At 30.0% G+C, this 27,132-nt stretch overlaps 1 protein-coding gene across 1 annotated transcript in view; it reads right to left on the bottom strand.

Moving 5' to 3' along the window:
- LOC123295835 (TOG array regulator of axonemal microtubules protein 1) overlaps positions 1-23,276 on the bottom strand; it is a 55,680-nt gene extending 32,404 nt beyond the window's left edge. Inside the window, exons 1-7 of the mRNA XM_044877297.1 lie at positions 22,871-23,276; positions 20,785-21,009; positions 19,970-20,388; positions 19,307-19,379; positions 18,825-18,937; positions 4,708-4,860; positions 2,553-2,750 (exon numbers count right to left, since the gene is read on the bottom strand). Coding sequence (XP_044733232.1) covers positions 2,553-2,750; positions 4,708-4,860; positions 18,825-18,937; positions 19,307-19,379; positions 19,970-20,388; positions 20,785-21,009; positions 22,871-23,276 — 1,587 coding nt within the window. The remainder of the gene's footprint in view (positions 1-2,552; positions 2,751-4,707; positions 4,861-18,824; positions 18,938-19,306; positions 19,380-19,969; positions 20,389-20,784; positions 21,010-22,870) is intronic.
- Positions 23,277-27,132: the final 3,856 nt, after the last annotated feature.

Here is a 27,132-nt window from a genome sequence, read left to right as displayed (position 1 = left end):
AAAATGTACCTACCCTAGCTGTCGATAGATTCAAAACGGACGTGTAATAATCTACGTTCGATTATTATTATTATTATTTATTGCTATTATCCACTATTATCTTTATTAAACTAATGAACTACTGCCCTAAATTATTATTCATATTAATCATTCAATTTTTAGGGTATACCCGTCCCCAAAAATGACCTAAATAATATACAAATAGGTACCTACTTTTACCTAAACTTTAGATAAATATTTTGATATCATATTTTAATTAATTATATTTTATAAATTAGGTATTTACTTAATTGAATATTTTGTTAAGGTGTGTTATTATAATGATAAGTGAAATTAGAAATTATTAATCCACTCTTAGACCGTAAGTTCACAACCCTATGATGTTTTTTCTGCGGCGTATATGTTACTGACAACCCAATACGTACAAAAACTTGGCAACAAACTTATAATTGTCAAAATAGTTGAAAAATGGTTTTTTTTTTTACAATATGGGCCAATAATAGGGGCATATTACCCGTAAAAATGTAAAACTACACTTGATACCATGACAAAATTTGAAAATGAAATTAAAATTGATTAAAAACCGAAGAAGTTATAAGCAATCAAAGATTATATTCAAAGGTTGCCCATTTCCTTTTAACAAAACAAAGTTTTCTATGTAATCTCTATGACGATACCCACGTATGACGTCAGTAGTGGGTATCTTCCTCTTTGTTTAATTAGGAATTTTAAACGTTTATATCTACCAACTTCACTTTTCTTTTCGCGAAATGAGAATTCTTCATCTGAAGTGATAAATAAATTGAGTCCGATCCCCTATTGTGTTAAAAATACTCGGATACTCGAGTGTATCAATTCAAGAGTAAATTCACCAGTCAACACAAATTTTGTTAAAGAAACATGAGTTTACTTGTTGAAAGATAGGCGTGTTGAATACGAATCTAAGCGCAAAATTGCTTCCGCGCGTCACATTTTGGAGAAATGCACTCTTTTATAAGGAAAAACCTTTTTTTCTCTTAAATTTCTAAGTCATGAATTCACCCCTTCAAAAACCATTTTGATTTTTTACATTTAGAAAACTGATGAATGCCTTTTAGAATACTAGGTTCAATCTGATTTAAGAAAATGATGGCCTTCTTTAAATTCTACAACACGAGCTATTATTCATAATATATTAAAACCGACCACTCTGTATATTACTAAAATAAAGAGTGTTCTGCACAAATTCAGAATTACACAGTTTCCTGTACTATTGCACACAGAGCATTAAATTCTTTCTACAACTTCGACAGGCAGTAATTATAACAAATATAATATTAAAGTTAAAACAGAAGTATAATTAGACATTAAATAATAGTATTTATTTCCTCATTTACATAAAACTTCATCAATATCGTTAATTTCAATAGTAATTAAAACATATTTATTAACAAGTTACTTTTTTAATGATTTATAAGTTACATGCGTCAGTGTGAACTACTTTATTATTTATTCCATAGAACACGACAGGATTTTTCAGGTCAAGTTACCAATAGCATAAAAACAAATTCAGCACGTGGTGAGTATACAGCCAAAACATTTTTCTTTAATAATAATTTTCCTCCGTTTTATTGCGAAAATCTTATTTCCATCGCAAGTTGTTCAATTGAAAGGTCCGTAAATCAGTACCACTTTGGCCATCTATCCATGGCAGGCCTGAGTATATTTAAGTTTTCAACAGAATTAATTAAAATTAAAGAAACTAATTTTACTTTTTTCTAAATAATACCGATAAGGTGATTGTAAACCTACAATATGGTAAAAAAGTTTTGGTTTATTGCACGGTACATACATATAAACAAAATGCATGCTTTGCAGTCAAGTAATGAGTTATTTTGGGCTTTACAATATCACGCAACTACAAAAATATATAATATATTGTGTGCAAGTGATGCTTATAAATTTGATAATATATATATCGCTCTTCAATCATCAATACTTTAACTATAGTCGTCTCTGTCCATCAAATGATGGATATTCGATGAACACATAATTAAATTAAAATTTATTTTTTATATCATCGACAACCTTATATTTTTATGGTTTTATTATAAACTACAAGAATGTCTAAATATTTTAGATAATTTTTTATCACACTCTCTAGATTTTTTGATATAGAAATACCCGATTCATAATTTTTTCAGCCGACTTTTAACGATAAAATAATAATTAAAAGCCCGATGACCTAGAAATTTGTTGTGATTTTTGGAAACTTTGTTAATCAAAAAATGTATTTGGAAAGTTTTATTGAAATCCTAATATTATTCAATCCTTGCATACCTCTTTAAGAAATTTCTTTAATTTATTATAATCAGAATCATCAATCATAGAATTACGAATGCTTTACTTGATACTTGTTGTTTACACTTCGCAAGGCGAGGGTGGTCCTTAGTTTACGGACCAGAAGAATTCGGTCAAGTCTGTATCTGTAACCCTGCACGTACATTCGGTGTCGTTGCATTGATAACTAAACTAATGCATGGAGCGAATATAAAAATTAGATATTAAATTACCTTTGAGCTTCGTCCGGTCAATGAATGGTTATTTAAAAAATGTTCAGCTACTGTTGCTGGTGTTAATTTCTTCATTAATTGTGTTGATAATTTAATACTAATTGGACCACCAATACGGGCTAAACCAGCTGTAATTTGTGATAATCTGGATTGTAGTGTTTCCACAGAAAAACTATCAATGACCATCGATATAATTTCCTAGAAAAATAATATAAATGAATGTAAATTATCAGGTTTTATTACGTATGTTAAATGGCGATAATCTATAAGTAAGTGATTGGAATCTGTACGAAATACGAAAGGAAATGGAAAAAAGTATACAGAAAAGGTATTTCAGGTTGAAAAGAAGTGCTAGGTATGAGAGAATACTTCAACGATAATAAGAATTCTAATCTTATATAATTATTCGATGGGCGTTAAATTTGACAAATATTTGAAATGAATGACCCAAGATTAGGACTCCACATTCTAGAAACCTAATAGAGCTAGGTTAATTTTAGTTACAAATTTGAAAACTATGACCCCAATTTAGTAGAATTACATACTTGGTTTATCAAAATTGGATAAAATTTGAATGTGATAGAGCAAAATTAAATTTTTTGAATTCTGATAACAGCAAAATTGGATTAGGGGTTCTTAAAACATGAAATATTGAGGAAAATCCTATAATTATTTTTTTACATGATTATTACTTTACCAATGTATTCTTTATATGGGATAACGTAAAAAATGAGTTCTTGAATGTGGAAGCTAGAATACATCGCAGGGTTTGTAACTATTTTTATATACTTCGATTAATGATAGACAATAACTGCGGCTAATGACCTTATATTAACTGTCAATAAAATTGTATGACTGATAAGTTCATTGCTATTCAAATTAAGTGTGTGGGTATAGTTCAAGAAAAATAACTAGTATTTAATTATTAAAATTAAATTCACAATATTCTTAACCCCCGAATCAAAAAAGGGTATTATACCTAAGTTTGACCGCTATGTGTGTGTGTGACTGTCTGCCTGTCTGTCTGTGGCATCGAAATTTTAAGTGCGAGTTTACGGTTCCGTATCCGAAGCAATATAAACCCAAAAGAAAGTATTATAGTATAAAAATATATAATAATAAGCCATATTTTTTTTCGTCATAAACATTGCGTAACAGTTATTATGAAAAAACCATGACGTCATAATAATATGAAATTTTTAGAACATGCAAACGACAATCATAATATGAAGTACATGCAACGTTTTTTAATAAAAATATGGATATGATTAATTATATCTATTTACACGCTAACATAAAAATCACTTTACAGATCAAGTGTGGCCTCCGAATGCATTTCACATTAGGCGTTTCTATTTTGACGGTGAGATGGACGTGAGTTACATTTTCAATTCGGGCCTTATTCGTACGAAGAATTCGGAATGCCTCATCCAAACCTAATAAAATCCTAGCCGAAATTTCTAATTGGGGTAGGACAAAAAAGCACTAACAAATTGCAAGGATTTTATCGATGAAATTGTAAATAAAAATCAGGGAAAGATATGGCATAACGAAGATGATTGTGTTATTACAAAATGATCGTATCCCTGTGGCCTCCTGGAGTTTTTGAGGCATTCGTCATATAATCAGCCCAAACTCGTTACTTGGGGATTTATGGAGTTGCTGAACACGAATATCGTGACAGAATTGGTATCAGAGGTACCTGGTGGTGCCCAGGATGAACGGTATTCCCGGTGCCTCCTAGAGTTTCTAGAAATTCGTTATATAATCAGTCCAAAGTCGTTACTCGGGGGATTTGGGGTCGGTAAACACGAATATCGAGACAGAATTGGTCTCAGTGGTACTTGGTGCCCAGGATGAACGATATTCTTGTTTAGAGACTCCAAAAACCTCCGTGTACGGTCAATTTAAAATGCAATTATAAAATGCATATCAATGATATGCATGATATGCAATGATATGATTTTACTAAACCAAAAATTTTGGTGGATTTTACTAAACCAAAAGCATGGTAGCCTTTATAACTTATTCATGTAAAAATTATAAACGAAAGACATTAAACTTTTGTCATCCGCTAGCGTGTGATATCACTTAATGAATAATATAAAAAATTCACTAATAATAAATCATAAATAAGTTATATAAAATACTTTACCTGTGTAACAGCTAACACACGTGGATGTCTATCTGATGAAAATAGCAAATGTAGAAAGGAAGATGCCCTTGACTCTATACCATTTAATACTTCTCGAGTATGTAAGGCAGATAATAGGGCTTCCCGACCTCTTACACGAGAACGCCAGTTTTCCTGTCAATTATCAAAATATATATAATTTAGTTTTAAATATATACTATGTCTAATAAAATATTTCATATGATAAAGTCTGGGAATATACTGAATGTTTAATTTACATCTTTGCATACGACATCTCCTACGAGTTTGAGAGAGTACGTATGTATATTAAGCAATGCGTATAAGAAAGAGGTGGTATATGCATTTTTTGATGCCTATGCCAAGATGTAAACCAAACATAGTGTATATGTATATATTCGCCAATAGATGTCAGGAAAAGTCAAATTTTGCAGTTTATGTTTTAGTTTTTCCTGAAAACGCCTAGAAATTTAGCTAGATTGATTTTTCGCACCAAATACCTCCTGTATACTAAATTTCATGAAAATCATTGAAGTCGTTTCCGAGATTCCAAATCATTCAAATGCGAAATTTCGAAGCCCGTTTAAGTGCAGTTTTACTGTCACGGACTCCCCGCTTATAAGGTATGGTTTTTATTTTTGTATTGATGGTCTTTTAAAGGTCATTTCTTAAATAAATTCAAAAAATTTTAATGCTTCTATTATATTATATGCTTTTCTTTTATTTGGAAAATATTTAATCTAATGGACTATATAAACGGAAAAAAGTATTTATATAAATTTTCATAATTGCTCATATATCTGCAATTAAATTTTAATGTCTAACGTTTTTATATCGTACGATTTCAATGATCGAAACATTTTTTTTTTTTTGTTATCTAGTAGCCTTGTAACACGAAAATATTCTTTAACTATTTAATGACCTATTTTTATTTAGAAAAAACGTCGATCAGATATGGAACGAAAACGGAAAATTATATCTGAAAAAGAAATATTTACATATGTTTAAGGTATAATCAATTTTAATTGATTATATATGGTACTTTTCGAAGCTTGTAGATATCGTCAAGGATTTTTTACTTATTATTGAAAAGTTTAATAATTAATAGTTAATTATATATACGAGTATGATGAAATATCGATCCTTAAGGTTGTATGCGTACTAGATGAGAGTATCTTGTTTTATACCGATTGATATTATTTTGTTTTATTAAATTTAAACTCCTCAGGGAAAATCGGCCCAAAAATTTTCTGATTTGTCCATTAAATTGGGTGTTATTACTATTTACATGTTTTTTGAAGATATTATTTTTTTAAATATCATAATTGAAATTCTCTGCATACATATAACCATATATTAATGGTACATTATGTTGTTCGATTCAAGGAACAATGAATTAATCCCCAACTATCTTGTTTACCAGACTCGTTGCAGGAGGAAAGGGGTTTGAAAATGTTCTGTAGGGAAAAGACAAGATTTGGCATATTATACCCTGTATATATGTAATATATATCAAGGTATAATAAGTTTAGTCCCAAGTTTTTAACGCTTTAAAATATTAATGCTACGAATAAAATTTTGGTATAGGCGTTCATAAAATCACCTGAAGAATTCATTTTCGATTATCCGTCTGTCCGTCTGTAATCACGGTAACTCCAAAACGAAAAGAGGGCTGAAATTTTAGAGAATTGCATCGTCAGGATGTAAAAAGTGAGTTCGAAAACCAAATAAATAGCGTCCGAAAGGCCCCCATTATTGTGTTGTTTTTTTTAAGATCTTCAAATTGATAAAAAAAAAAAAAAATGCAAGCACTGATATTCAACGCTTTCTATACAGGGTATTTCAACAATTGCCTCAATTGTTTGTCTTTACTTGTTTTTTAGATAGATCAAAATCGAATCGAAGAAGGGTAGAGAAAAATTTTTAGTAGCATTTTTTGACCCAGGCTACATCTAAACTTCTTTTTCAAGGCTAATCAAAATACCATCTTACGTCAAACTTGACTATTTATATGTTTATATGTATATAAACATGATATTTTAAATAAACAAATTTATATATATTGTGTACTCAGGTTTCCTTTCAATATGTCAGTCAAACAGCATGAAAAGTTCGTTAATAATTTTCAAATATCATCAACGATGCTTGTATGTTTAACATTTCATTTTTTCCATGAATACTCGAATAATAGCCCAGACAAATTAGACAAAAGGACCGCTTAAAAGGCGTTAAGTGAAGTTTTTCCACCGGGATTATATCTTTATTTGGATACAAGAAATGACCTAGACAAGTTTATTGCAAAATAATGTGCGCTAAAAAATTATTCAAGATCAAAGGTCGCGAATATAGATTATTTTCAATTATCTCGTACAGAACTATTAAGTTTATGGTAGTTTTAGCTATTTATTTATGGCTTGAATCAATACATAGTATAAAACAAAGTCGCTTCCCGCTGTCCCTATGTATGCTTAAATCTTTAAAACTACGTAACGGATTTTGATATGGTTTTTTATATAATAGATAGAGTGATTCAAGAGAAAGGTTTATATGTATAATACATGCATAGTAGAGAAACACTGATAATTTTAGAGGTAAAACGAAATTGTGAGCAAAAGAAGGGTAAGTGACGACATATGAAGGGTAAGTGACGATATATGAAGGTTATAACACAATAATCTTTATATTTAAAATAGAAGTTGCCCAGCCAAGCGGGTAGTTCATGGCTAGTTTTACATAAAAAAGGCATACAAAATATTTGTAGATGCAATAGTTCTCCAGACATTTGACTGGAAAAACTTATCTTAAAGGTTTTAGATAGATACAAACACCTTAATTAATAAATAAATAATATATTTACATATGTCATTTACGACAATGACCTCATTACTGAAGGCATTATATAGACAAAGAACATACCTTGTGACAATAGTTTTATAGAATCGAGTAAGGAAAACCAATTTATCGAATATTAACATTATCAGACCTCTGAGTGAATGAAGGCAAAAAGTGTCAGAAAAATGTTACATATTGGAGTGACTTCATTTACTTATAAGCTCATCCCATCAAAATCCGAGAGCGCCAAAAACGTCACTTCGAGCCGGAAAAAGTATTTTAATAATTCACAATTCCTTCAGGTGTCTTAAATTTGTTTTACTAGCAAAAATATTTTAAATATTTGTCAAAGAAATGGTGATAAAAATAATAAAACAAACAATATAGAACTTCAGTCAAGGTGTATTTTCCGTTATGTAAAACTACCAGACAACAACAAGTCTAGTCATATACATGTATAAAGTAGAGTAAATATTCGACACTCGTTCTAAGGGTTCAGAATATTTCATTATTTAAGAAAAAAATCGTAAATACTCCGTATAGAGAATATGAATTTTCCACAAAAGACGTTGCTCCATCTATGATCATCATTTTGAACCATAAACTAAAGATTTCTGTAAAAATTTAGAATAGTAAATGTCGAACAATTCATGGCTATCTTTTCTGATATACTAAATTCTCATCTTCTCTGATATACACAGCGATTTATGACTATTTTACACTTTAAAAAAATTGCAAACAATTTTAGCTGTGTAAAACAATCCCTTCGAATATTAGGAAAATGGGATAAGTGGGATCAAGAATGGTTGAGGCTATAAAGCGGGGATATTTACTTTTAAGCCTAGTGAAGCGGGTGAGTATCAAATATAAGATAAAAATTTTTGATGATTTCTTGATGGACCCAGTTTTTCAATTTCAGATTCAAATTATTCAATCTCTGTGATAGTTTTTTCTAAGATTATTAAAACGGAATCCTTATAACTAGACAAAACCATATACACTACCATCATGAACAAGCATGGTCGAAAGCTAACTACGTCATTTATATAGACATAATAAGTTCGTTTTTCACAGTTATATACAACAATACTAATAATAATAGGTAGGTACGAATCATTAATATGTATAATATGATGACCTTGAAGGTGGCGACATCGATCCTTTGATATTCTTAGAACACACAAATACCGACCATACGATTTAAGTTAATAAAATGTAATCAATTCTATATTATTATTATTAACTAATGTTTATAGCGTGAATGCTTAATTATGTAGGTTTGATTGGTCATGATTTGAAACACAACGTTCAAAGAAAGCTTTCTACAGTCATTCAACTTCGAAAATGTCTATGACTCATTGTTAATGAGACAAATTTTACCACAAATTGTGAAATCAGTTTATCGTTCGTGTCTGATTGGCCAATTATTTAAACAGGCGCCCCTGCAATATTGCCATATTCGCTTCGCCCATGAGTTTTATTTCAAGGAGATACCAAAGTAACAACACACTACTTTATTAATATAATAGGGAATATTCATCTTTTTATTTTTAATCCATTGTTTACACCGTTATAACATAGTAAAAAATATAAATACTGTAAAAAATTATTTAAAATAGAGAATAATTTTGAGATGTTTAAACGCAGTCCTTTCGGCGCTTTCTGTTAATGACGTATTAATATGTGATCTGCCTGTTTTTGACAGTTCAATGTACTGTTTATTACAGGTGAAATACCTACGTATGTAGTAATTATAGTATATATCCATGGTAATATCATACAAAATATAATTAATTAATACCATACAGTATGTCAACTACAAGTCTGACAAGCCCATTGAAGTAATAACATTATATATAACCTCTTTGGGCAAGCCACATACTATGACGTCACTTTTATTAATTAATTTTAAGTAATTAAAAAGATATTAAGTACTAATTAATAATGGTTTAGTTCAAATGTCCAGCCCCTAAAGTTTCGGAAAAAATTATTAGATCCAAATTTAAATTTCATGAATATTCCCTATTGTGTGAATAGACATATAAGTCTATGGATTGTATATATGTTTTACAACTGTTGTATATTTAGGTACTGCTCATGAGTTCTTGTTTTTAATAAAAAATTAACTTGATTCAAAAAGACATATAAGTAATTGCTCATTTAATTATAAATATTTGATAAGAATTATAACATGGCAGCGTGATGTATAGTCACGCTAATGAATTTTATAAAATTTTATTTTATAATAAAGCTTGATATATTGTTATTATACTGAAAATCAAAAATATATGCAAATAATCACTCACAAATTAGCATTTATTTAAAAGTTTTTTTTTTGTGAGCAATAAGTACAATTCATAAAGCTTTTAACAGTTAATTTAAACAATATTTCACTGTCGTATGTGTGTGACTTTAATATTTTATTATCAAATTTACCTTGGATATATAAAGTACGAAATTATATCATATAAGCCTTGACACTTACAATATTTGCTACTGTCCATTAAGAATGGCGGTAATTAACCCGTCAGCACTCCCGTTATAAGTATTTTGCCCATGCTCGGTTTAAAACATAAATTACTTTTATTTTTCAAATGATATATGTGATTAATACTTCATTTATCTTCATATAGTTTTATTTTTTTAAATTTTTCAAATCTTTTCAACCTATCAACAGTTTTTAAAAATATTTTTTCAAGCCCTTTAGAAATTATGAGAATATCTCTCATCGCGAGACTAAAGATGTAAGCAAAAAAGTATTACTTATGAAAATTTTCGTGGGTGTAAAATTTATTCACGAAATCACGGAAAAACAATGGCTATACACAGCCGAACTCAGAGCTCACCTGGCATCAGCACCTCCATCTTTCGTTAATATATTTCTTTCTTTAAGCTTCACGAAGCAAGTACCGTTACTGTAACCAAGCAATACGAAGCGATCAGCCATTAACTTTATATGTAAAGACAAAGAGATTAATAATTAAACTTCGTTAACTGTATATATTGTATTATGCAGTGACGACGCAAAGTCATTTTAATGTCAAGAAAAATGTAGATTTTTTTTTTCATGTAACATAATAAAATCAATAACAACACTTTATTGGAATTTATTATTCATATATGTGAGACATACATTTCAAAAAAAAATTTTTATTTTTTGGTAGGTACAATGAGTACCAACGCACATATGTTCAATAGTTATTTATTTATAGGTTTATAATAAACGAATGATTTTATAATAATTAATTGATGTCTTTGTATTATGAAGTAAGTTTAATACAATTAAATTAATTGGTATTTATTCCGGGGTTGTTCGGGTTCGGGGTCGGTAACGGGGTAATTTATGGTATTACATTTGGAGTGTCAATGTTTGAAATATCTAAATGGCTTCTTTCCATTAAGACTGGTCTAACTTTAATATTAAACAAGTGAAAACAAACAATTGACTGAGTTAATTGTTGAAATACCATGTATAGACAGTGTTGATTACTCTGTCACATTACACATACATACATGTCACACAAAAATATATAACTGATATATCCATATAATACATACCATATAATTTTCGCATAATTTGCGCTCTCACGGGTAAACAGTGATGTTTACTAAAAATTTTTCGAACAAAAGTTGTTTATTTTTTTATAAGAAACATTTTTTATATTTAAACTTTTGTTCTATCTTTAACGTTGGGTCTTGACCCATAGGTCAAGACCCAATTGACCTATGTTGCTGTGATATCTCCTTTCGTTTTTGAGTAATCGTGATGACAGATGGACAGACAGACGACATACAGACAGGCAGACAGACAGACAATCGGAAATGGACTAATTAGGTGATTCTATGAACACCTTTACCAAAATTTTTTTCATAGCATCAATATTTTTAAGCGTTACAAAGTTGGGATTAAACTTAATATACTATGTATATTTCATATATACATAGTATAAAAATTGTATATGAGTTATCACTAATTTTTATACCCTACTAGTTGACCCGATGAACTTCGTTTCACTCAAAAATTTATTTAATTGTAACTATTGATCAACGATAATTAATCTTAATTAACCTGCAGATCCAATTCATTAATAGCTATACCATGCTTAGCCGTGGCCCTCTAAACACTGATTTTAAGCTACTAGCTCTTGAACAAACCTTCAGACTTCGGTCTAACTGAGTGGAGTGAATAATAATATATTATATCTCAATACTATTCAAATACTTGTTCACAATATGGTGGGAGCGCAAATAAATACATAGTACATATCATCATGTAATGTAATGCCCAAATTATATGCGTTTCCACCATTTATTATTGCATATAATATTTTGTCCCTTCAAAGACTCTTTAAATTGTCTGGAAAGAGTCTTTCTTTATCTTATATGTCTTTATGTTCTTCTATAAACACGACTGTTTTAATTTTGAATATTTCTTCAATTAAACTCGGTACCTATTAAAAATATTTTCAATCACCAATCTCAACACGATCGAATTATTTTATAATAATAATCATGTTATAAATATTTGAAAAGTAAAGGTATTTTGTTACGCATGTTATAATTTCTTAAAAATAGGTGACATATTAACCCTAAATTGAAAGTAAAACTACAACTTTATAGCAGTTCATGTAAGAAATAAAAGTAAAAAATAAAAATAATTTACAATAACTTTTTTGCAATAATATATTTACGTTTATACATGGAATAAAAAAAAATATTTTCTTTTAATAATGAAAAAGCACGACAATTATTTAATAAATATACACATGGAAAATATGTACTCTCTTCTGGTATGGTATCCCGTGCAACGAGAAACTGAATATACACTATTGATTCTGTAAACCTAGTCGAGTTAATCGAGTGTGAGTAGAGTTCGAAGTTTGGGCACAAAATGAGAGACACATTTAGATCCTACTAGCTATACGCTGTCACACTTCGCTGTGATGAGACATTATAGTTGCATGGAAATATCTTGTAAGTATGAAATTTGCTAGCCCCCGATAAAAGAGTTCACAACTTTCAAACGGCTGAACTGATTTTCATGTACAGTTTTTAATTTGTACATCGTGCCCTTTTATTTGGTTTCTATCCCCACTTTAAACCCCTCCCCACATATCCCCTTGCGTAGAGATAAGAGTTGTGTAATGTACACGTCATACTCTTTTTTTTTTGATACTCCACCACTTGGGTATATTTGAAAATATTTGATTGTTCATGAATAGGAAAAACATGCGTGTCCATAACAGGAAAGAAAAAATTTAGTAGTTATTCCATATACTCAAAAAAAACGAGGAGAAACAAGACGAAATCTCTAAATTTTGACCTATATAGCTTCGATTTTGATGAAAATTTGCTAAACAATTCTAGGAGATGTGTAATTTATGTAGTCCTCTTTAGCTCCATATCAATTTCGTTACGGCATGCTTAAATCATTCTTTTTTTGTTATGAGAAGAAAAAAGTTTTTTTTATACATAAATAGATTAAAGATATCCAAATTTAAGTGACCTAATTTTTTTTTGTACATTTTCTTTGTATCGTGATCAATTTTAAGGTAGTAACCACCAATAACCTTCACCGGTCATATATATATATACATAAAAACACTTTAAATCTTTCTACATATCCTTTGATAATTGTGATCGTTTCTTTACGTCACCGAGAGTTCTTTTAGTTGACCAACTCTTCGTAGAACTATAACTAAATCTATCAGAAGGCACAAGATTTTTATTAAAGTTAACTTTAAAAGTTTTGTAAATATCCTAAAATAACACTTACAAATTCTTAATTGCAAATTTTTTTTAGAAAGAAATGATATGTTTAAAGCCGAGAGTAATAAAATGAAGTTACTATTAAAACTTTTCATCATGGGATTAAACAAAAAAGCTTTACGTAATACCTGAACCTTCCCTTATTACAGTAGCCTCCTGATAGAGGTAAAACATAAAACACAGAGGGACATTAGTCACTTTTGTATAAGTACAACAAAATTACATTAAATGTGGGTTGAATGACCACAATGTTTTATTGCACCTATAAATAATGCATTACCTAATTAGAATATTATTGTGTATCAAAAAAACGAATAGTCCGTACGTTTACAGGAGCTGACATGCATTTTATGAAAAAAAAGGAAATTGGAGATAAAACTATTGCTAGTTCTTCTTCACTTGGCTGGAAAATACAACGTTTTCGGAATACTCCATCTTGAGCTGCTACAAGAGATTAATATGAAAAATTTTACTTGCGCTTTCTATTTGAGTGTTTTCGAGTTCCAAATGAATCGTTAATCACGGCATCAGACAAAATTTTTTATGGGAAAACCAAAAACCAATCACACAGTTAGTAATAAACGACTTGCATAGTGACTTGAGCTTCGATTGAAGTGCTATTTTGTCATTATTTCATTCGAACTACTAAATATCAATATTTCTTAAAAATATCGATCCTATATCGGAGTATCTAATTAGTATCGAAATTTTGTTATTGTTGTCATTCCTATATCAACCTACCAACCATCGGATTGTTAGAATTTTTACATAAAAATGTATGTCAGCTCCTATATACTATATCAACATAAATGAATAGAAGTAAATATTAATTTTTATTTTTATGATATCTATCAGTCGATTCTATCAATTCAATCAAATATTCCATGCAAATTTATATTATTGTAAATAACATTCATTTTTATACTTTAATATTTATATTTATATAAGTCCCAAATTGTTCAAGTGTTGGTCGCGATTAAAATATATTATATATGATAATTTAAGGTACTTTCCAATGAGATAAAGAGCTAAAATCGCGGTAAATTATTGATTTGGCTTATAATAAAAGTTATAGGTAAATTATTTGATTTCTAGAAACATTTCAAAATATCAGCTTGTATTTAGGACGCATTTAAGTAGGTTAATAGTTTTTATGAATAAAAAACATAAAATTACAGTCACTAAGTACTTTACACACATAATAAATTACTACGTAAATCAATCACAGGACAATTGTTTTTATTGTCATACATGGTAGGTGTATGTGAAGGAAAAACTTTAAATATAGAATAGTTATTTATGAAACTAGTGGGCTAGTTGGCTAACAGCATTATTAACCTACTCCTGCGAAATTTTCGCATCGAGTGTGCAGCATGAGTTGGGCATTCGCGGAAGTACATTTGTTATTCAGAACCACATTTTACATTGTCAAATATGGTAATTCATGACCACACTACTTCTTTATCGCGGGCGTAGATAAAAATATTTTGTACACATGTAAAAAAAATATTTTATAGACATTTAGACTATAAAATGAAATGGCACGATGCTGCCGGACACAAGCATCAATAAATACCCGGGAGTTCCATTTGCGAACTGCAAGTTACTCCTGAAAGAGGATATTCTGAAAAAGGCCAATCTTAGTTGGAGGGAAGAACGTACTTGTGGTACTACAAGACAGATATGGTCTGAGTACAATCGCAGGCGTTCCGAAGTTCTCATATCACTTCCAAGGGCCTCTGTTCGCAAAGTTGTTGCGGCTATCACAGGAAACTGGCTGGGGGGCAAACATGCTGAACGCTTAGGCCTGGCAGTGTATCACGACTACTGCAGGAGCTGTCACAGTGATGACGAGGAGGAGACAATGTCTCATCTTCTCTGTCATTGCTCAGCTCTTGTCATGAGGAGATGGACTTACTTGAGCCAGCCTCTCTTTGACGATCTCTGCGACCAAAAGTCAGTCGACGTCAAAGTCCTCCTGCTGTTCTTAAACAGCTCCAAATGGTTCATGGAGTAGTGGCCGGGGATGGGCCAACCCATTTACGGTATCACAACGGACCCTATGGTCTAAGTGTGTCCCACCCCAGGACAGCCACTCTAACCTAACCTAGACTATAAATAAAATTATTAATACAAATTCTTAGACTCTTCTCTAAAATTAGAATTGTCCTTTCAAGGTTTTGAAAAATAACTCGAAAAAAATTATCCAATGAACACGCTTTGTTTATTGCGTGCTTGCGTGCCGCTTTTAAGCTATGTGCATCGAATCATCTTGTATATCTTGCTTTATAATTATCAAATTTTAATTTAATCAATAACTATTTAAATAATCTGACTAATTAAGAAAGTGACTAATGTAAGGGTGTTTAATTGAATGTTAAACCTAAGTAGGTAGTATCTACCTCCTTAGGTATATTTTTTTTGGGTCAGTGAACTAAATTAAAATATAATCAGTTTGCATTGCATATATAATAAGTAAATTATCCTTTACAAAGGTACTTATTTATAAATAATAATTGAAAATATAATAATAATAATATTAATAATTTTCTTTTGTAGTCAATATTTAAAAATGAACACTAAACAAATAATATTTAATATATAGCGTAAATAATGTTTTTTAAAACAATAAAAAATAATTTATTGTTTACTATTTTTCGTTTATTTACTATTCAGAGTATATTTATTGATCTTAATAATTAATAACTATATTTACATTAACAAATTTACCATTTACATAAACTAATAACAAGTATTCGATCAAGTTTAATCTTGTTATTTGGGTCTATAAGTATTAATCTTGTTATTTGGGTCTATAGGTATTAATCTTGTTATTTGGGTCTATTAAGCCTACGATCGCCGAGAGAAAAATCGAACCCGAGGGATGAATAAGTTCGGCCCACTTACCCTAATCCTTTCAAGACGCAAAAACTATTAAAACAACCCGAAGAACTAGGTCCAATCTGATGTCAGAATATGATGTCTTAAAGATATAGTTGTAGGTACTAGGTACTTAACCGATTTGAAAAATTATTTCACGTATAGAAAGCTTCATTTTCTCGACGAAATTGTGAACAAACGGAAGATAAGTGACGGCATATGAATGAAGGATTATAACACAATAATCTTTGTATTTAAAATTGATGTTATCCAGCGAAGCGGGGTAGTTCATAGTTAGTATTTCTTATATGTGTACGTTCCACGTCTAAGACAAGGATAAAGGGACCACTTAGACAGAGTTCTTTTTTTTTATCAAGATATCGCATTGACTTACAGGATAACCCCATTACTAGCCTTATATGCCTATGAATTTAGCACAAACCTAAATATATTCATTTACTCATAGTTTCTTTACAATTAAAATATCGGACATATAATGAAAATTTACAACTTTAATGAAATGTGTTATATATTTTTTTAGAGGAAAGAAAAAGAAATTATATTATTATTTTTAAAAATTCTTAAAATATAATTGATATAATTACATATTTATGTCCGAAATAAATTAATCTTTTACTTGAAATTCCATAATTTAATATAATACTTATCCTGTATATAAATAAAATACACCGTCTGTCTACATCAGTAAGTCTAAATAATATAAAATAAAAATGACCATTTGTTTAAAATAGCGTGTTAGAAATGCGTTCTAGAATATATAGTAGCTCATAGCTCATTTACCCTCTCTAATAGCTTCTTACATTACACATACATAAATAAATAAATAAAAAAGGACGTATACATATGTACCTATATAAACCTATTTCAATTGGTTTAACCCACTTTTTGGTAAAACATAACACGAACTGCAAATATTAAGACATGTGGTTAGAGGTGGTAGCATAGAATTTTTATGTTCATAAAAATCAACGATTGAGTCTGAACTAAGAATAGTTCAATTAGGGTTCTTTATTCATTTCACCATACCGGGTAAACAAATTATAAGCAAACAAGCTCAATTAATTAAGGTAATGGAACCAATTAGAGCCAAGTTCCTACGATAATCCACATTAAAAAAAACTAAGTACTCAATAGCTATTTCATTTCATATTTCGTGGGCATACGTAAAAACTATCAGAGGCAAAAAGGCAACCCCATCTAGACACAAATATGATGCCATTTTAACGATGGGTTTTTGTTTCCATGACATAAACAAACTGTGTGCATATTTTATAACTTGTGAATGTAACATAATTAAAGAAAAATTAGCTCAAGTAGTTAAAATTGAATTTATTTCGCAAAAACCAAAATATGATACAAGAACTTAACTATGATTACCATTTTTCTAGTATTTATAGTAAGAAAGATATTTAACATTTTGATTTTTCACTCTGTAATACCTGAAGAATTGATGATATGAATCGAAAGAGTCACCTGAGCTGAGACAGGTGACATTTATGACATTTTCATCCCGTTGTATTTATCAAAAGATTAAATTTAATGGATTGGTCATTGTTTTTGTTACATGCCCATTAAACAACATAATATATTATACCCAAATATCATATTCTATTATTTAGGACGTATAGGTGTATAAAACTAACCACGTTTAACATAATCGAAAAAAAAGGAAATTCTTAAATGTTCTTAATTCAATGTAAATATTTATAAGTAAATATTATAAAAATTAATTAAATAAACAACAAATAGTAAACATTGAAGTCGTTGAAAATTTAAAAGACTTAGCCTAGATACTGTAAACCGTAATTATTGACAAAGCGGGGTAATTTTAGGATAACTTCGAATTTGAAGCATTAAAGTTAGACTTTCCTTTCAACAATTCTATTCCAGTTAGCATCTAGATAAACCACTTTTACTCTTGTGAAACTACAGTTAAAATACTATTAACTTCGCTTTAAATTACCGATTCAATTTTTTATTTTTATAAGGTTTAGGATCCTTTACTGAGTATAAAATCACAAAATGCTGACTGATTCCGGTGGAACTTCAGGTGCCATGAAGACAAAAAGTGCAAAATCCTATTCTCTACAATAATGGTCTCTATGACTTTTGCTCTAAGAGGCATAATTTCCGAGATATCCACCTAAAACGTTTTCTCAAGATGAAGCCTGAAGCTCCACCGGAATCTGTCAGCATTTTGTAATTTTATACTCAGTAAATAAACCAAAACCTTATAAAAATAAAAATTGGGTCGGTCATTTAGTGCGAAGTTGACAAAAAAAATATGTATTTTTAATGGTGTAATACGTTTGCAATCCTGCTTTGTCCTAACTTTAGTTGTAAAATAAGTATTACTTTTAGAATATGAAATATTTGAAAAAATTTATACAAAATAATTTTTCGGCTTATTTCCATGTAAAATTATGTTATAAAATTACAACAGTTGAGAGACAAACCATTTATCATCTTGCATGTTATTTTATTGTTTCTCCGAGCGATGGCGTTACTTAAGCGATATGTTGACGTCACTGTCATTGGAATTTACAGTTTAAAAAAACCTTTTTCATAAAATTAACTATCATGCAACTACTCGATTATAATAATAAAAATTATCTTACCTTATCATGTAAATCCTTAATAACAATAGCATCCACTAAATTCAAATCTTCCCAACTTTTTTCATTTGAATACGTACTGCTACCAGAACTAGATGTAACACTTTCTTCCTCATCTGCACACCAATTAATATTACTTTGCAAATGTTTATATTTCAATTCTTTATTCATTTCATTTACAGTGCTTTCAAAATGTTTTCTCAAATTATTCTCATCGATATTTTCTTTATTATTATTTGATAATCCTGACGATCCTGGCGTGGTGCATTTCTTATTTGTATATTTTTGATCAATTGCTTGTAAATTATGTAACACTTGGACTTCTTCATGTACAGGTATTGGACTAAATACATCATCAGCTCGACTTGGTTTTCTTTTATTTGTTGATAAAGAATTATTATTTTTACGATCTAATTTTTTTGTATTCTTTGATGATTTAAAGTATTCTTTTGCCAAATCAGGTGTTGATTGGTAAACTAATTTACGTTGTAATTTAGTTTGAGCACGTTGTGGGCTTGATGGTGCAGATGACGTCTTTGTAATTTGTTGCTTATTAATCTAATATATAGTAAAAATAATCAAGTTTTAAAGCATCTAGTTCGAAAACAAATTATAGAGTCGAGATCTTACGAAAAATCAATGATTGTAAATGTACCGTACGCATACGTGCATGTAACACAACATTCAAAGCCGATTTTAACCCCCGAACTTAAAAATAGGGATGTTATAAGTTTGACCGCTAAGTGTGTGTATCTGTCTGTTTGTCTGTGGCATCGTAGCGCCAAAACTAAAGAATCTATTTTGATTTTTTTTGTTTCGTTTGAAAGATAATTTAATGGCGAGTGTTCTTAGCTATGTTTCAAGTGCGATTTTAGTATTCCGTACCCAAAAAATTAAAAAATTGGTGATGATTATTAAAATCGTCTCAGTTTGGAAAAGACTTTAAGGAAAAAAGTAATTTAATGAAGCTTGTTCTTAGATATGTTTCAAATGCTGTTTTAGGGTTCCGTACCCCGCAAAATTTGTCGGAGACTTTTTAAATTTTGTAAATTTCACTTGTTACAAAAAATAGCTATATAAATTTAAAAAATAACCATAAAATCTCGAATCTATAATCAATTTTTCGATATTATTTTTACTGTACTAACCGGCACAATATCTAATTTAATTTGTGATGTCCGTGAAATCGGTATTGGTATATAACTTCGATGTTTACTATTTCTAGGTATTCGTTTCTGTACAATTTGATGTGTTTTAACATTTGTAGATAATGTTATCTCAATAACATCATCATTATCTTTATTATCACTAGTTATCGATAATTGTTCATCATCACTTTGCATTGTCGTATCACTATCCGGTGTACGTAATTTCACAACTTCCCCACCGAAACGAACACGTCGTGGTGTACGTCTACGCATCGTAAAATCATCATCAAATTCACTATCATCCGTTAAGACTTTTACAACACCTCCACCATCTTCGATATTTAATTCATCATCATCTTCATCACTTTCCGAATTTAAATCTTTTTCCGATTTTTCTTCAAGTATTGTCATCGTTAACGCTGTTTCGGAATTTAATTTGATTTCAGTTTTTAATATAATTTTACCATCAGTTAATTTATTTGGTTTATTGATTGGTGTTGGAAATGGTACCAATACTTGTGGTATATTATCGACCGTTAAATCGAATGTATCGCTGCTGGTTGTGTTCCAATATTTAGTTTGTTGGAATACACTTGGCTCAAAAATCATTCGCTTATTCATATTTAAATCAGCCAATTGAAAATGATCATTTTCGGAATTAATATTATAAACTTCACACAATAAATTAAAATCAGTTTTATTTAACGGTGCAATATCATCTAAATACTCATTAAATTTATCATCACCGATTAATTGACGAATTTTAACTAGCGTACGTAACGTGACCTCTTGAAAGATAACTTGTACCAGTTTACGTGTTAATAATCGTACAATATATTGTACGTTTGGGTATTCAACATTGTATCCGTTATTTTTATGTGGAAATATTAACGATGGCAATGATAGTATTAAACCAACTGTTACATTACCTTGTAAATGATGATCGGATATATTTTCTAAGCCTTCGTATGCTATCGTTTGTAACACTTCCTCAGAATGCTTACTATGTGATAGATAAACACGTAATGAATCCAAAGCACCTGTAAATAAAATAAATTATTTAGTATTTTCATTATTAGCTGTTGAAATTTTGTTTCATTGTCCTCATTAACTTTTAATAAAACAAGGGAAAACAAACAATTGATTGATGTCTGTTTTTCGCAAGCTATCATTTATGTGCTTAATTCCGGAACCAGGAATACACATTCTTGAAACCTATTAGAGCTAGGTTAATTTTGAAAACAAATTTGAAAAGTATGGCCCAAATTTAGTAGGATTACATACTTAGTTTATCAAAATTGGATAAAATTTGGATGTGATAGAGCAAAATTAAATTTTTTGGATTCTGATGACGTCATAAAGTTAAAAAATTTTATTTTTTTGATATCACAGGCAAATTTGATGCGATCTTATTGGAATTTGTTTTGAAACCCACTAATTTTGGGTCATTCTTTTTAGCTGTGATATCAATTTTTCGCTAGCTATCACTTATGTGCTTAATTCCGGGACCAGGTCCCCAAATTCTTAAAACTTATCAGAGCTAGGTTAATTTTGATCACAAATTTGGATGTGATAGAGCAAAATTAAATTTTTTGCTCTCTGCCCCATTTTGCCTTTACTTTTATGTTAAATACTATCAGAATACTATCATCAAAAACGTTAGAGCCATTCTCGATATATATAAGGCGCAACCTAAATACTTGCCACCGGGGCTATGTACGTAACGAGGGTATTACGGCCCTGATAGGCATAGATTAAATTTTGTAAGCTGATTGCTATGAGTTTGCATTTTTTTTGTTGTGCTCAATATATTAAGTAAAATGTCTGCAATTTTAATTAAAATTATCTATTTTATAATTAAAATAATGTATACTTTTCAATATTAATGAATGAAATGAAACAATTATATGTGGGTAACTTCAATATTAATGAATGAATATGAAAGAATTATATGTGGGCCCGTCAGAACTTAATATTTAGAGATATCTTTGTTAGAGATACATTTTGTACCGGTATAGTAGTACGACAACGATACGTATTCTAGATATCAGTACTGCAACGGTGCATTGTAGATATAGTCTAGTCATCAAATTCGAGATATCGCAATATTTGGACCGATTTTAGTCCGTATCTCAACAACTATTCGACCAGTCATCAAATGCACCCGATTTTTGTAATTTTTGGGTCAAAATTACCTTATATACTGAGTTTTATCGAAATTGAAGATGAAAAATTTTTTTCGATTTTTTGGATTTTTTTTAAGGGGTACCCCTTTGAAAAAATCGAGAAAAACGGAAAAAATAATTTTGTTTTGGAATTTGATGAAACTCGGTGGAGGAGGTAATTTTGACCCAAAAAGCATAAAAATCGGGTTAATTTAATGATTGGATGCAGAGTTTCTGAGATATCGCAATATTTGGACTGATTTTAGTCCATATCTCGAAAACTATTCGACCAGTCATCAAATGTACCCGATTTTTGTAATTTTTGGGTCAAAATTACCTTATATACCGAGTTTTATCCAAATTGGAGATGGAAAAAATTTTTCGATTTTTTGCAATTTTTTTAAGGGGTTACCCCTTTAAAAAAATCGAGAAAAACGCAAAAAAAAAATTTTGTTCTGGAATTTGATGAAACTCGGTGCAGGGGGTATTTTTGATCCAAAAAGTACAAAAATTGGATTAATTTAATGATTGGACCAATAGAAAGTTACAATGTCAGCGAGTATCATGGGCAAAACTTCATTTTCAAGTTCCCCACCAAAAAATTAAAATCCATAAAATTGTGAACAAAAGGGAGGATAAGTGAGGGCTATAACTTGATAGCCTTTGTTTTAAAAAGGAGAAATTGCCCAGCAAAGCGGGCGGATATCTGCTAGTAATATATAATTTTCTTACACACCTTTTCGTACAGCTGGTGCTGGATGCCCTAAATTTTCAATTAAATCATTCAATATAATAGCCACTTTTTCATCCAAATGATCAGGTTTTATCACTGGTATCACATCAATTAAAACACGTAACGCATGTTGACGTACCTCCCATTCAGGATCACGTAAACGATCCGATAATTCTAAGAAAATTTGTTGTAATTCAACACCTTCTGGTAAGGATTGCGTTCGTACCACGTGCTCCCACAATGGTGTTAATTGTAACGAAACATTGTTACGTTTGTCAGATGAAGATGATGATGAATCTGGTGTGCTACCACCACCTTCTGGTGATGCAGTTTTTTTATCACCACCAGTATCAGTTAGAGCACCGTAACCGATCATATTCGGTGTTGCTGGTAGCGAAATAATATGCATTATATTGGATTTAATGAAATAACTGGATCACATTGTATCGACAACGGTTTCGGACTCGCGCGCGATGTTAAGTGTTGTATTAACATATATGGTGTTACACCATTGTCCAAACTAGACTGACGACACCCTCATGGTTTGCGTTGAATATAACCAACTGTTTTATAGTTTACAGTTTAAACATCGTGTGTTATTCCGAACACTTCTATATAAGTCGTCTGTAACGGTTTTAATATCGATTAGTGCTAATCAATATTTAAAACTTTTTAAACAATCAACTTATTTCTTTGTTTTTCTTGAAATTTTATAATTTAATAATTAAGACTAGTTCGACTCGCGAGAAATTCCGCTCCCGTAGTTATCGTAACCCGTGTCTACACTGAAACCGTGGCTGAAAGTCCTCAATTCCAATTTTGATGATTTATCCCCTAAAAGGGTGAAGTAGGGGATGAAAGTTTGTATGAAAATACATACAAACACTTAACCGATTCTAAAAATTCTTTTTTCTATAGAAAGAATGCTACATCGGTGCTGCTATTGAGGACTTCCGAGTAAAAACATTGATGGGTGCGACTAATCAGGCAGCAATAAATGTAAATATTCGCTTCTAGTGACTTAATGCACTGAGCTGTGAAAGTTGGTGGTTTCAAAAAAGCAGCCACTTAAGTTTTTAGATTATAATATAATTAAAGATGTAATCAGGAATACAATTTCTTCGATTAATAGATACTTATTCGCTCCTTGCATTAATTTGATTTCAGGGAGCTACCATATAGTCACGACACATTATTTTATTAATATAATTCTATCGATGGTCATATAACTCTATGAACTGTATGTATACATGTTTTACATTGAAAATTTAATACTATTTTCTAACAAATTTAAATAAGACATTATATTTATTTACATTTAAAAAACTTTATTTATGCTCTTATTTTCTCACAATTTTATTTAATTGTTATTTTTCAATATTTTTAATTATAGACATTTACTATATCATTTACATGTAAGTGATTAAATTATATTTTAAATAAATCGCATGATTTACTGCAAATTAAGAAAGATAACAGCGCTACCGTCGATTTAGCTGCCCCCTCCATCTATTATGCTCCCTACCAAAATATACAATTTTCTGAAAAAGAACTTTGTGAGATATTGAGCTTATAGGTATAATTGAATACGTTCTTCGAATTTATAACGAAAGAAATTAATTATCTTGAATATTTGTGCCATTTTTATCAAGGCTCTTTTTAAGCCGGCGTCGTCTTCTAGCTTCTATGTTTCTATTTTGACTATCATCATCGAAATGTGAATTTGGTTTTGAATTATGGTTACTAATTTCTAGCTCAACTTCTTTTGTGGCGTCCCATGAAAGATTAGATAGTGTGTTCAAATCTTCGGTCCCATTTTCACAACTTTCAATGTTTGTTTGTTGTTTGATATCACCAGATTTTTGTTTTTCCGGAATTATTAAACTAAAATTTGTACCCGAGTCTTCCAGCATTTTTTCAATGAGTTGTGAATTATGTTTTACAACATTATCAAAAGATGTTGATGGAATTTTATTAACAGTTGAAGCATTTATTGATTCTGAATTTTCATCATTAATCGATAATCTTTTTACATTTAAAACTTTTTTAAAAGAATCATCTTGTTCTCTAGAAAACCAATAAATTTGTTGCAACCAAAATTCCTTTCGTTGTATCCAATATTCTTTATTATAATACGTAAAAGCTCTAGGTAAAGAAAAATCTGAACACGAAATAGATTTCTTTCTCCAAAAGTGTTTATCACGACTAGAAGAAAAATTCTATTAAAATACAATTTTTCGTAAACCAATAATATCCGTATTGTTGAATAAAATACGAATGGCGAATTTTGAGTTTTTAATTAAGGGTGGAATTCATAAAAAGAGGTAATTTTGGATTGGATATTATCTGCATCGGTAATCATTATTATTACTTATAGCACAATTAATAAGCCGGGATGTATAGGAAAAGTCGAGAAATAGCACCGATTTTAATGAATCTTTTTGAAAAATAGCCATAAAGGGGAAAATCTGATGTTCGAAAACACGGATTCTGCTCATCTTCCGAAAAGCGTGCCATTTTTAGTCAAGAATTTTACTTTTTTGGCATAAAAATTGCAAATTAAGTATTTATCGTCCAAACTGTGATATTATGGAGGTATTTTTGGTTGCTGATTACGAACTCACTGCTAAATTACAAGGATTCTGCCACGTCTTCTGAAAATCGTGCCAACTTTTTTTTGGTAAAAAAATTACATTTTTGACACAAATACGGTGTTTTGCCAAAAAATTGAAATTATTGGCCAATAATAGCACGGTTTTCGGAATACGTGACAGAATTCGTTAATCTGACATCATATTCGTAATTAGCGACCAAAAATACCTGCTAGATAACAGTTTTGGGCGATAAATACTTAGTTTTCCTTTTTTGTTCCAACAAGAGGAATTACGGGTCAAAAATGGGACGATTTGTGGAATACGTGACAGAATTCGTGTAATCTGGCATCGGATTCGTATTTTTAAAAAATTTAGCAATGCACCATCTGTATTTCCTTCTACTTTTAATTCTTATTATACCGTATTACAACTTCTGGCGTTAGGACAACTAAATTTCCTAAATCATCTCGTGTCAATTCTATCGTCTGGAACTTATACATTTTATCACATAATATTCGAAATATAGAATTCATGAATTTTATCCATAACATTTCAAGATTTCGTGATAAATTGATTTTCTGGTGTAAATTTAAACATGCAATAAAAACGGTCGTATACTTTTTGAAATCATTTATATTTAAACTCATATCTTTATGAAACAATGCTATGTACGACAGAGTATCATCAATACATTTTTTCTCATACAAATGTTTTAAAACATATCCCAATAGTTCAATAATAGCTTCCCAATGTCTAAACACTTTTACATTTTCACATAGTTTGGAAGCTTCGCATTTTACCGCTACAATGAAATATTTCTGATATTCTGGATTAACTTCAAAAAACCTACGTAATTTAATTTAATTATAATTAGCCTTTTTCCTGGGAAGATTAAAAATAAATCCTATAGATGGCAGGATATATTTGACCCCCCCCCCACGTGACAAGGGCTTGCAACCGCAAAAATACCCTTTTTTTTACCCGACTGCTTTCTCAATATATTTTTAAATCATAAAAATATACTTACTTTCGCATTATGTTTTCATTATAGGAAGGTATGTTTTGTGATATTCTATCCCATACTTCTAAAAGTTCTAATCGCTCTTCGGGTGTTATATTAATATAATATTTCGTTGAAAATTTTTGCGAATGGCGGCAACCCATGTGAAAAAATTTAGAAATTTTACCATTATAAATGCAAATGGTTAATTTGTCATCGGTAATTCGTAGCACGAATGATCAAAATGGTAAAAAAAAATTGATTCAAAGTCATTTAGTTAAGGTGGTTGCTGCAGTGGAGGAGTTTAAAAACTCATAACTGATATGATAACTGATAACTTAGTTTTTCAGCAAGGTGGAACCCTAATTCGACAGTGAGCGTCGATTAAATCGACGCTCAAAGTCAGTGTCAAGCGTCATCATGAGGTAACATATATTACTTTCAGTTTAAGGATAAAATCAAAAATTAAAACACATTTTAGATTTTTCAAAACAAACTATTTATTTTGTTAAATTACTAACTAAAAATAAATTATTTATTTTTATATTACTTTTCACAATATATTTGGTATGGTAATTAATTATAAAAAATGCTTATGCAATTAATGCACAAATTAATTATATGATTGTTCATTCATTATTTATTTACAGCCTTTCTCTTTGCAAGTGATG

This window comes from Chrysoperla carnea, chromosome 3, assembly GCF_905475395.1.
Source record: "Chrysoperla carnea chromosome 3, inChrCarn1.1, whole genome shotgun sequence".
Taxonomy (NCBI): domain Eukaryota; kingdom Metazoa; phylum Arthropoda; class Insecta; order Neuroptera; family Chrysopidae; genus Chrysoperla; species Chrysoperla carnea.
This window is presented reverse-complemented; position numbering and strand designations above follow the sequence as displayed.